This window comes from Lutra lutra, chromosome 10 (genome assembly GCF_902655055.1).
Source record: "Lutra lutra chromosome 10, mLutLut1.2, whole genome shotgun sequence".
In the NCBI taxonomy this organism is placed as follows: Eukaryota; Metazoa; Chordata; class Mammalia; order Carnivora; family Mustelidae; genus Lutra; species Lutra lutra.
The window spans coordinates 103,321,251-103,334,862 of NC_062287.1; the positions used below are offsets into that span (position 1 = coordinate 103,321,251).

At 38.6% G+C, this 13,612-nt stretch overlaps 1 protein-coding gene across 1 annotated transcript; it reads right to left on the reverse strand.

The window, feature by feature from the left end:
* LOC125079885 (olfactory receptor 10V1-like) lies at positions 1-939 on the reverse strand. The gene has a single exon (XM_047693608.1). It carries the CDS (start codon positions 937-939, stop codon positions 1-3), a length of 939 nt encoding a protein of 312 aa, XP_047549564.1.
* Positions 940-13,612: the final 12,673 nt, after the last annotated feature.

Sequence of the window (13,612 nt, forward strand, 5' to 3'; positions counted from 1 at the left end):
CTAGCGCAGCAAATGTCTTTTCGTTACCTTATTTAGTGCGTCTTTCAGCTCCTTGTTCCTCATGCTGTAGATCAAGGGGTTCAAGACAGGGGTGACGAAGGTGTAGACAACAGACACCACACGACCCATTTCTGGGTTGTAGCTAGAGCTGGGGCGTAGATAGATGAGGCTACAGCAGCCATATTGGAGGAGAACCACAGTCAAATGAGAAGAGCAGGTGGAGAAGGCCTTGTGCCGCCCCTCTGCAGAGCGGATCTTCAAAATGGCACCCACAATCAAGATGTAGGAGATGGAGATCAAGGAAAAGGGAATGGTAAGGATGATAACACTGACAATGAAGATCATGGCTTCTTGCATTCGAGTATCTCCACAGGCCAACTGCAAGATCGGGAGTACGTCACAGTAGAAGTGTGTGATCCTGTTGTGGCCACAAAATGGCAGGTGGAAAATCAGAGCTGTGAGTTGTAAGGCTAGAATGAAGCCAAGGACCAGGGCTCCCACTGCCAGCTGGGCACACAGCTGCCATCTCATGATGAGGGTGTAACGCAGGGGATCTCGAATAGCTACAAAACGGTCGTAAGCCATGATCCCCAAGAGGATACAATCAGCACTGCCCAGAAAGACGAAGAAGAACATCTGTGTGCCACAGCCAGTGAAAGAGATGGGTATTCTCCCCATGGTCAGGAGGTTGACCAAAGCGAGAGGAGCCACAGTGGAAGAGTAAAAGATCTCCAGAACTGCCAAGTTGGCCAGAAAGAAATACATGGGAGTGTGGAGTGAACGCTCTGCCCAGACAGTGAGGAAGATTGTGGCATTACCGAAGAGACTGCCGATATACATCAGCAGGAAGGCCACAAAAATAAGTATTTGTATCTCCAGGATGGGCGAAAATGGGTGAAAGTGGAACTGGATGTCTATGGTTTGGTTTTCATCCCCCATAAAAGTGGCATATCAGGTTTTCTAGGACAAAAGAAAAATTATGTTAGGAAAGAAAGTGCTTTGAGCTTTGGGATGAAGGTGATGATACTGTGTTAGCACCTCTACCTTTAATAATCTCGAAGCCGAGTTTATACTGGGCATGTCACTCTCTAGTCTTGCTTGTGTTTGCCAGCTCACATTTTCAAGAGAGTTGGCTCAGGTTAACTAGAAAGCCTGCCACTTTTAGTAAGAGCCAAGTTAATTTGCCCCATGTGGCAATGGAGCTCAGGACTTTGACTTCACTTTCGTTTTGCAAGAACCAGCTGAACTAATAACCCCTGAGTTTCTAAACATACGTGTTACCTAGCAATAATATACTGGCTATCAAATATGGACTCGTAATGATCCTGAGTCCAAGTCCTATAATATACATTGGGATCATATTGTCCCATATAAATGATGCTCCATTGTTCTCTGAGGGTTAGGTTCCTAGACAGAAAAAAGAGGTCAACAGGCCAGTGCAGCGGCACTGAGCACGATGGCCCCATTAGTGCTTTGTGATTGCAGAAAAAACTCTGAGCCTTCTAGTACATTGGCCCTTAACTATAAGCACCCCATACCTTTTACAAACCTTCCCTGCGTTTTTAACCAAGAGTCAAGAGAAGTACAGCAGTTTTAGAAACAGCATCCATATAAACATTTAGAAAATTCTTCCCACTATGACAATTGGACAATGCCCACATTCTTGCATATGGCAGAGAAAGTATCAAGTATGATATCTTGTACACCTTTCTAAAACAAACTTTTAATTTTTTTCTTTTATTCTATTTTTTGTGATAGTTTGTTTTATGTATGTCTTATTTATCATAGAGATACGAACTTCTGCAGGATAAGGACTGTATCTTACTCCTCCCCCTCTAATGCCTACTATGGTGACCAATAAACATTTGTAGAATGAATAAATCAATGAATACGTTTTTCACAACCTGGGTAGATTTTCATTTAGGCAGAGTACATAGTCTTGTAAAGTATGACTTAAGGGTTCATGGAAAGAAAACATTCCTCTTACGAGCTAGGTGCAGCGTAGTTCCTTTATTAGAAAATATTATCACTGAAAATTTGTGCATCTTATTAGTACTTACTAGTTTGACTTCAAATAAATTCAATGCTCAGATCTCAAACTGTTTTCCTATGTATGGAAGATAATCCTCTCTCTCCATTATCTCCAGATAATCCTGAATCTCTGTTTGAGGATTAGACTGATGTAAATTTCTGGTCTGGACCTTGCCCTGCTCTGGGCCTCACCACTGAAGGGGACCAAGCACCAAATGTAGAGTTTCTCTAGACTACTGGCAGTAGATGGGGCTAGAATAGACTTTCAGAAGGAGGGTAAAGGATTTAAAACAGCAAGGCCTTGTTTCACCTTCTTTGTAGTTACTGCCACACCCATAAACACACCCTCTACCCAATAGTCATCCCATAGGAAGTCATCCAAACTCCCTTGGTTTTGTTAATTACTGCTTGGATCTGGGTCAGCTCCTCCCCCCAGGAAGAAAGGTTAGACATTTACCATAGGGATAGGAGTTGAAAGGCCTTGTAAAGACTCTCATTCATAAAATTATTTTTTTCCTGGTAAAATGAAAAATGTACCCAGCTAAAATGAAAATGTGAGCTAAGATGCATGGGGGTGTGAGTGTAAATGAAAAGAGTCAGTTACAGTGCCATTTTATCTGTCAACAGCGCCTTACCTGATTTTATTTGCCAGAATCAACTCAACTTCTCTTTCAGGACCTGGAAAGAGGAAACATTTAATTTTTTTTATTTAAAACTTTTTTTTTTTTTTTTAATATGCTCTACCCAGTATGGTGCCCAACAGCAGGCTTGAACTCACAACCCTGAGATCAAGACCTGAATTGAGATCAAAAGTCAGACTCTTAACTAACTGAGCCACCTAGGTACCCTTAAAAGGGGAACATTTTAGAGCACTGTGCATAGGGGAGGAAAAAGTGACATAACCTGGATATAAACCTTGAAGAACGACTAGATGTCTTATAGCAACTTAGGGACAATTTGTTATAGACCACTCTATGCTTTTTCAATGTATTTCTGTTCCACTATCTCATTTGATTGCCTTAAAATATCCAGCAGGTAGGAAGGTAGCTATTAAGACCTCCATCTTGAGGCTAAGGGACAGAAAAGGTAATTAACTGACCCATTATCATTCAGGGGTTTAGAGGTGGAAGAGAGACTAGCATTTAGATCTCCTTGTACTTATCAATGATTACTTAAATCTTAGCTTGATTCTTGTCGCAGGACCGTGAGCCAGCTATGATCTTGTCACTGACACTCCCAGGGAACTCAGAACAAGCCAGCAAATGGCTTTTCTCAGGGTAAGGTTCTTAATGTTTATAGAAGAATGTTCTGAATGACACTATAGGAAAAGATAAAGAGAATTCTATTCAGAATTTCTAGCTAATTCCATGAATCTACAAGGCTTATACAGTTGGGGCTACTCTAAAAATACTACTAATTCAAGTGAAACTTGATGAGACTTGGCTTAGCCTCAAAGGAGGTCAGATCATCTCAGAATTAAAGCAGTGTTTATAGGCACCCAAAGCATCAATCCCTGGTTCCTAAAAACACAGTCATACTGATTGGTCCACACAACTGGCAGGAAAGCCTAGCAGAGTTAAGAATTTGAGGACTGGAGTTGAGAAGACCTGGGACCATCCCCTGTCTCTGCTATTTACCATCTGTGTGACCTTGAAAAGTTTCTCTCTATGCACTTCACGTCTTCATCTTCAAAATGCAGATAATATCAACATCTATCCCACAAAGCTGTTGTAAGGATTAAATGAAAGAATGACTATAAAGTGATTTATACAGCATCTGGTGGTGGTGTCATTCCAGGCTACCTATTGCCATAACTGATCTTTGAAAAATTGTACTAATGGCCCTGTGTGAGTCTTTCCATAGATAACACGAGATCTTATTCTGATATAGAAACCTTTGATGATCATGTTTTCCTGCTTTAGTTCTCTCTGTACAATTACATGTCTTCCTGCATCTGATTTACCTCCACAGGACAAAGTATAAGTACATTGGTGTGGCATTGTCATTACTCCAATTTGAACCAGGACAATCTAGTCCTGTGAGGAAATCCAGTGACTATAAAAAGGTATTTTCAAGTCCGTCCAAATTTTCCAGGGTATCTTGACCTTTCTGAATTTTAATTACTATAATCGATGACTTAGGCTATTAATATTATATTTCTCTTATTTCACATTCTCCAAGAAGGACGGGCTCATGGCTCTCATATCTCATGCATACCATTGTACACCCAGCACCTATCATTGTATCGGAATACAGGAGACAATAAATATAAGACTGAAGGCATGCATGAATGAATGAAGGGTTTCTTACTGGTATATACGAGGGAAAGGGAGAGCATATAGCATTGTCTGGGATATTTTGATGTTCTTGTAAGGAGTAGTTCAATGTAGGGCCTTATTACAATCCTCATAAGAGGTAAAAAAAAAAATAGTAGGGAACTTATCCAGAATATTTTGAATCTTGGAGCTGGAGCCAAAAGAATTTCCACCTCATTCCTTAGGACCATACAGATTTATGTTAAATAATGGTATGTTCAGGAGTTAGCCTATTTGCCCATGAAATAGTCATTGCCATTCTTGTGACTAGATGCATAGCTTCCCAGTTCTGTTCATTTTGAAATTGTCAGATGTTTTTCTGCTCTTAACCCAAACTGGAATGTTCATTGTTCAATGCATAGTGAAACTCTTTTGATCCCCTTTGTCTGTCTGTCTGTCACATGGACTAAATTGTGAGAACAAGGACCCATGATAAATGGCAGGTCTGTAAGTCACTAATTGCCTGGAAAGAAAGTCAAAACATATATCAAAATTTTCCTGGTAGAGCCAGTCTTCCAGACTTTTACAGATGTTACAAAAACCAAAGACAGAGACAGAATATTTGTTATTCTAATGGTTAATTAGAATCATCTTATTATCAAAAACTCTGATGGTATATCGCCTTTGCTATAATCTTCAGAGTTGGCTCTTAAGCACATAGGTAAGGAATCTGATGCCCTACAAGGCAACAAAGAGAGATGCTGGAATTGGCTGAGAACTTACCTTCCTCTGGAAGGAGGAACTATCTTCTAATCCAAGTGTTATTTCTAAAGATTTCCCTCAATCCTCAAGCTTTTACAATTTCTGCAGGCATCTTTGGGACAACCTCCCCTGGGTGTCCTCAGATCCCTGTCCACAAACAATTGCCAGGTTGTGGCACAGACCTTGTCATTGCTCCTCCTTCCCCAAGCCACACTCACCATCCAGGGTTTCTGTCAAGCACGGAGTCTCTTCAGCAATCTTGCATCTTGCTGTGTTTTAGTTCAAGGGAGGCATTTATCCCTAAGAGTCTGGTGTCTTAGAAGGGTTTCGCAATCCAGTCAAATTTCATCTCTAACGGGTTTATAGCCCTTAGAAATTGAAAGCAAGAAAAACAACGTTTATCATTCACTGTTTAGTAGCCTTTAAAGGCTTGACTTACGTTTCATGGGTAGTTTAGTTTGCCTTGATGAAGTCACCCCGTTTCTCAATTGTTTTAAAAATAGATCTTGGGTGTTATTTTCCTTGATAGTGTCATTAAGCCAAAAACCAACAACCAGAATAGTCTTTCTCCCAGAGTAAGATGTCCTTACTTACACCTTATGAAAAGGTGTCCTTTTCATAAAGAAAAAAACATACTAAGTAATATATCTAATGAAGAGTTGAGAAATTGAAGCAGACAGACATCTGATTATTTTGTATTGAAGTATAATTAACAGTGTTACATTAATTTCAGATGTACAACATACTGATTGGACAATTCTGTAACCACTGTAAGTGTAGTCACCATCTGTCACCATGCAACATTATTACAGTATTATTGACTATATTCCCTATGCTGCACTTTTTATCTCTGGAATACTTGAGTATTTTGAGGCAAGCCTCTTGACATGTTGTAGGATGTAGGCAAGATTTTGGATTAACGGCATACTTCATTGCCGTTCCTATATTCTGAAGTGGTGTAGACATATCTTTAGGTTATGTCTTTAAACTTCTTTTTCTTTGGGGGTGGTGCCTGGGTGGCTCAGTGGGTTAAGCCTCTGCCTTTGGCTTGGGTCATGATCCCAGGGTCCTGGGATCAAGCCCCACATCAGTCTCTCTGCTCAGCAGGGAGCATGCTTCCCCGCCCTCACCCCCACCTGCCTCTCTGCCTACTTGTGATCTCTCTGTCAAATAAATAAAAATTAAAAAAAAAAGAAAAGAATTTAAACTTCTTTTTTTAAAAAAAGATTTTATTTAACAGAGAGATACACAGCAAGAGAAGGAACACAAGCAGGGGGAATGGGAGAGGGAGAAGCAGGCTTTCTGAAAAGCAGGGAGCCTGATGCGAGGCTCCATCCCAGGACCCTGGATCATGACCTGAGCCAAAGGAAGACACTCAACGACTGAGCCACCCAGGTATCCCTGTCTTTAAACTTCTTAAATCATTATTATCTCTTCTTTCAAAAATTGGTTTGGTACCACTACCACCAGAGGGGAATGTCACCATTATTTTCAAGAGACTTAAAAATTTTCTTTATGTGTGTTGAGTTTGAGATACCACCTTACACCAGTTAGAATGGCCAAAATTAACAAGACAGTAAACAACGTGTGTTGGAGAGGAAGTGGAGAATGGGGAACCCTCTTACACTGTTGGTGGGAATGCAAGTTGGTTCAGCCACTTTGGAAAACAGTGTGGAGATTCCTTTAAGAAATTAAAAATAGAGCTACCCTATGACCCTGCAATTGCACTACTGGGTATTTACCCCAAAGATACAGATGTCATGAAAAGAAGGGCCATCTGTATACTGATGTTCACAGCAGCAATGGCCACGGTCACCAAACTGTGGAGAGAACTAAGATGCCCTTCACCAGATAAATGGATAAGGAAAATGTGGTCCATGTATACTATGGAGTATTATGCCTCCATCAGAAAGGATGAATATCCAACTTTTAAATCAACATGGATGGGACTGGAAGAGATTATGCTGAGTGAAATAAGTCAAGCAGAGAGAGTCAATTATCTTATGGTTTCACTTACTTGTGGAGCATAAGGAATAACATGGAGGACATGGGGAGATGGAGAAGAAAAGGGAGTTGGAGGGGTAGATGAACCATGAGAGATTGTGGACTCTGAAAAACAATCTGAGTGTTTTGGAGGAGAGGGTTGGGAGGTTGGGTGAGCCTGGTGGTGGATATTATGGAGGGCACATAGTGCATGGAGCACTAGGTGTGGTGCATAATCAATGAATTCTGGAACGCTGAAAATAAATTTAAAAAATAAATAAAAATTTAACAAAAATTTTCTTTATTAAAGAATGGGGTACCCCTGAAACTAATAATACACTATTAACTAATTTGAATTCAAATTTTTGAAAAAAAGAGGGGAAAGTTCGAGAAAAAGAAGTGAACAAATTTTTGTGGATTTAAAAACATGGTCATTAAAAAATAATGTAAAGTATGTGTAAAATATGCACATATCATAATATGCAATGCTTTCTAAGTACTTTTGCATTACTCTTTTATTCCTTACACTATCTTGTTAGCTTGAAATGATCATTCCCATTTTACAGATGAGTCAGTAGAAGCTCACCAGGCTAAGTAATGGATAGTGCTAGAGCCAGGGCTGAAATTCAGATTTCATAACATAAAGTCCTGTTTTGTTTATTATATTAAGCTAGCTTTAGTATGTATTATTGTGACTATAATAATTGTTACTGCTTGTTATTAATTAAGCTTTTTGGTTTAATTTTATTAAAACTTTCTAGTAACCTTTTCTCTTTCCACCCTTTGTCTTTTTGATTCTATATTTCTCTTAATCATAAACTTTAGAAGAGGAACATTTTCGTGGTCACTTGGCTTATAAAGCTTCTTTGAAGTAGAAAAAAGTACTTTTTCAAGTTAAAAAGTTAAGCTGAGCACACTGTTTCTCAGTCATAATTAGAACAAACATGAATTCTATATAAAGTATACAGATCAAATTATTGAACTTAAATAATTGAAAAATTAAATTTTTAACTACAATAAATATGTACTGGATATAATAATTTTTTAAAAGATTTTATTTATTTATTTGACAGACAGAGATCACAAGTAGGCAGAGAGGCAGTTAGAGAGAGAGGAAGAGAAGCAGGCTCACTGCTGAGCAGAGAGCCCGATGCAGGGCTCGATCCCAGGACCCTGAGATCATGACCTGAGCCGAAGGCAGAGCCTTAACCTACTGAGCCACCCAGGCGCCCCTGGGTATAATAATTTTTAAAGTGTTATTTAGAAATTTTTCATTGAAATGTAGGTGACATATATTGGTTCCAGGTGTACAACATAATGATATGATAGTTACATATCTTAACAAATGCTCATCACGGTAAGTGTAGCCACCATCTGTCACCATACAAAGTTATTGCAATATTTTTTCTCTTTGATTTTATTTATTTATTTGAGAGAGAGAGAGACCAAGAGAGCGTAAGCATGAGCAGGGGGAGAGGCAGAGGGAGAAGCAGGCTCCCTGCTGAGCAGGGGCTCCATCCCAGGACCCTGGGATCATGAGCTGACCTGAAGGCAGAGGCTTAACTGACTGAGTCACCCAGGCACCCCGAAAGTTATTGCAATATTATTGACTGTATTTCCTATGTTGTACTTTTTGTTCCTGTGACTTATTTATTTTATAACTGGAGGTTTCTACCTCTTTGTCCCCTTGACCTGTTTTGTTCATCCCCCTATCTCCACTCTCCTGTGGCGACCACCAGTTTGTTCTCTTTATTTATGAGTCTGTTTCTCTTTTGTTGTTGTTTGGTTGTTTGTTCATTTGTTTTGCTTTTTATATTCTACATATAAGTGAAATCATATGGAATTTGTCTTAAAAATTTCTTTTTTTTAATCATTTTTAAAAATTTATTTTCAGCATAACAGTATTCATTGTTTTTGTACCACACCCAGTGCTCCATGCAGTCCGTGCCCTCTCTAATCCCCACCACCTGATTCCCCCAACCTCCCACCCCCCCAACTCTTCAAACCCTTCAGATTGTTTTTCAGAGTCCACAGTCTCTCGTTGTTCACCTCCCCTTCCAATTTCCCCCAAATGCCTTCTCCTAACTCCCCATGTCCTCCATGCTATTTGTTATGCTCCACAAATAAGTGAAACCATATGATAATTGACTTCTCTCTGCTTGACTTAAGTTTTGACAAATATATGGATAACCTAGAACCTTTGCTTGTAGAAATACAAAATGGTATAGATGCTATGGAAAATAGTTCCTCAAAAAATTAAACACAGAATTATCATCTGATCAAGCATTCCACTTTTAGGTATGTGCCCCCCCCCCCCCCGCATTGAAAATTGAAAACAAGGACTCAAACAGATGCTTGGGTATCCATGTTCATAGCAACGTTATTCACCATTGCTACATGTGGGGAAGAAACCCGAGTGTCCACTGTGTCTTACATAGATGAACCTTAAAGACTTTATGCTAAGTGAAGTAAGTCAGACACAAAATCCAGACACTGTGTGATTCCACTTACATGAGGTGCAAAGAAGAGTCAGATTCATAGCAACGGAAAGTGGAATGATTCTTACCAATGGCTGGAGGGAGAGAGGATGGGGAGTTAGTGTTTAGTGGAGAGAGAGTTTCAGGTTGGGAAGATGAGAAAGTCTGGAGATGGATGGTGGGGATGGTTGCACAAATGTGAACATACTTAATGCCACTGAGCTGTACAGTTAAAAATGGTTAAAGTGGGAAAGAGAGAGAGGGAGAGAGAATCTTTTCCTTTGAGCAGTGAGAATACAAGGGGTTTTACTTTCTCTTTTGTACTTTTCTGTATTTTCCAATTTTCCTTCAATTACCAATTGTTGCTTTTGTAAAAAGAAATAGGAATACCTTTAAAATTACATTTATTTCTTATGAAATATTTATACCTCTTGCTTCCATGGAAACAAACTTTTTCTGAGCATTGCAGTGCTTACCAGTTCTAATATCTCTGTTTTATAGAAGCCATCACTAGATTTGACAGTCATCCTTCTTATGCCATTGTAGACCTTAAGTTTTTTTTTTTAATTTTTAAAAATTATTAACATTTAAGGTATTATTTGTTTCAGGGGTACAAGTCTGTGATTCATCAGTCTTACACAATTCACAGCACTCGCCGCAAAACATACCCTCCCCAATGTCCATCATCCACTCCATCCCCCAACCCCCTCCCCTCTAGCAGCCCTCAGTTTGTTTCCAGAGTTTAAGAGCCTCTTATGGTTTGTCTTCCTCTCTGGTTTCATCTTATTTCACTTTTTCCTCTCTTGCCCTATGATCTTCTGCCTTGTTTCTTAAATTCCACGTATCAGTGAGATCATATGATAATTATCTTTCTGTAGACCTTAAGTTTTTAACAAATATTAAATTTGAGGAGCTATGTCCTCCACTAGCAACTGATATTGGCAAATTTAGAAATGAGAGTTAAAAAATCCCGAGCCTAGATAGTATTTGAAAATGTGCCTAGTATATTATTACTGTAAGTATATTGCACTCTTAGAACAGGAATGTCATTCTAGAGCTTAGAAAATTGTTTAAGATTTTTAATTCCACATACACTGAGTTCATATCAACAGCACATTCCTTACTGTGCTCACTCAGTTTCCAGGATAAAGTTTTACATATGACTACAGTAGCTCACTTTCTTCATAATCCTTTAAGTTACACATGTCACCTCGGGTACTGAAAATTCTCTTAGGAGTATAAACCTTTCTTTGAAAGATAGTATTACTGTTTTCAATAGAGAAAAACAATAAATGGATTTGAAATATTTGAAATTGATTGTAAGATTCTCAATTCATACTCGAAATGCATGTTGCTCCTGTTTTTGTTTTTTCTTTTAAATTTCTGTCTGGGAAAAGTTGCCATCACGTTCAGAGACTGAAAATTTTACATGGAATAAATATATATATATAGTGGTTGCTTTTTTTTTTTGAAATGACTTATTGGTCTCTGTCATTGCTTCCAAGGGCATTATGTACAATGAATTTTGATGCCTGTATTATATGGCTTAAAATATTAATTTACATAAAATATTATGCCAAATTATAACTTGGAAAAGTGAATTTAAAAGTAGATGTTTTCTAAAGTATGTCTTTGGCTTGCACTGTAGAAACTATATTCTTATTTATATCATCAGCAATTTTCTGAAGAGCATTGTATACTGTGTTTTTAGAGGCATGATAGCAAACTCCATTTTTCTGTTATATATTTGACAACAGCTCCAAATTTATCTGATAAATATAACTTGGATTTGTTCTAGCATTTTGTTGGGATTGAAAAATCATTGTATATCTCTTGGATGATATAAAAGTTCACTGGCATCAAAAGTGAATTTTGCTACTTTGTTCACAATAGAATGGTTTACAATGTTTTAGAGGATCTTAGGTTTCAGTCTATTGTGTATTCCATGCAAATTTGTACCATTGTCATATGTCTTATCCACTCAAATTATTTGTATCTGGATTAAGCTCTTTTTGGCAGGAAAAAAAAAAAAGCTAATGTACCCTTCATGCATACCGCATAATATCTATTATATGGTAGGTCCTCACAAAATAGTATCTCTAAATTGTCCAAATATGAAATCTCTCCATTTTGTGATTTATTATATATTAAAATTGTTCATGTTATTTTTCTGCTCTGTGGCCCACTGTTATACTATTGTTTAAAAACAAATCCTCTCGGGGCACCTGGGTGGCTCAGTCATTAAGCGTCTGCCTTTGGCTCAGCACCTTTGGCTCAGGTCATGATCCCAGCAGGATCCGTCTCCTTGCTCAGCGGGAAGCCTGCTTCTCCCTCTCCCATTCCCCCTGCTTGTGTTCCCTCTCTCACTGTCTCTCTCTCTCTGTGTGTCAAATAAATAAATAAAATATTTTAAAAAACAAAAAAAAATACAAGTCCTCCTTTATTCCTTCTTAAATTCCATTAGATTTTCAGCAGAACCTCAATTTTATTCTGTATCCTAACCAGGCCATTTCCTGAGCGGGTTCTATACTTTCCCACCTGCATGCTTTGGTTCATCTCATGCCATTATACTAGACATATCCTAGGGTCTCTTGCCATCAAACACCAACCTATCCAGGGACACCTGGGTGGCTCAGTCGGATAAGCATCTGCGTTTGGCTCAGTTGATGATCCTAGAGTCCTGGGGTCAAGTACCTCATTCAGCTCCTTCCTTAGTGGGAAGCCTGCTTCCTCCTCTGCCTCTGCCTGTCACTCTGCCTGCTTGTGCTTTCTCTCTCTCTCTCTGACACATACATAAATAAAATCTTTAAAAAAAAAACACAAAAAACACCAACCTCTCCTAAAATTCTTAAAGAGATGCTTTCTCAGACAACTATCATATGATCTCCCTGATATGAAGAAGTGGAGATGCAACATGGGGGGTTAAGGTGGTAGGAGAAGAATAAATGAAACAAGATGGGATTGGGAGGGAGACAAACCATAAGTGACTCTTAATCTCACAAAACAAACTGAGGGTTGCTGCGGGGAGGGGGGTTGGGAGAGGGGGGTGGAGTAATGGACATTGGGGTGGGTATGTGCTATGGTGAGTGCTGTGAAGTGTGTAAACCTGGCGATTCACAGACCCGTACCCCTGGGGATAAAAATACATTATATGTTTATAAAAAATAAAAATAAATAAATAAAAATTTAAAAAAAAGTGCTTTCTCCATAAGTCTGTCCTAATAGTGTATTTAGGCATAGGCTCTTTAAACTTTCATAGTTCTTTATACAAAACTTGTCTGTGATATTATCTTACAGGTAATTGTGTACTTAAGAAATTATTAGACGACATATATAATTAAGGGCAAAAACAGTGATAAATTTATTTTTTAAAAGTTCTACACATGTAGTTACTCGATAGATATTTGTTAACTTAAATCAATCTTCTTGGCCACATAAATGATGAGGTATCAAAGAAGACTTGGCAATATGAGAAGAACTACTTTAGAATGGAAAGTGGTGCTCATTCATGGGACTCACAGTAGAGATTTTGTTCAAAAAATATTTGAGTGTTCTCTTTGTGCTAGAAGATGTATTAGCATTTAAGTGTGCAATCGGCCCGAGAGGAGGAGACAATAAACAGGAACTTACAGGAACTGCCCCAAAAGATGCAGAACTTTGAAATAGAATGCAGACTATTCTTGGTGAGATAAGAGGTTTTACCTTGTTTTTTTTTTTTTTTTTTTTTTTTTTTTTTTTTTTAGGTTTAATTTATTTGAGAGAGAGAAAGAGCATGAGTGGGGGGAGAGGGAGAAGAAGAAGCATGCTCCCTGCTGAACAGGGAGTCTGATGTGGGGCTCAATCCCAGGACCCTGGGATCATGACTCAAGTCAAAGGCAGACACTTAACCAACTAAGCCACCCAGGTGCCCCGAGACAAGAGGTTTTAAAAGAAACTTCACAGAAAAATGGCATCAGTTAATGAGAACCTAAGAGGCAATAGGAAAATCTCAGGAGACTAGGTATAGATGCTGTAGAAGGTCCAAAGATGAACATGTCACATTGTAGTAATGATTAGAACAACTTAAAAACCAGATAGTAGGGGCGCCTAAGTGGCTCAGTGGGT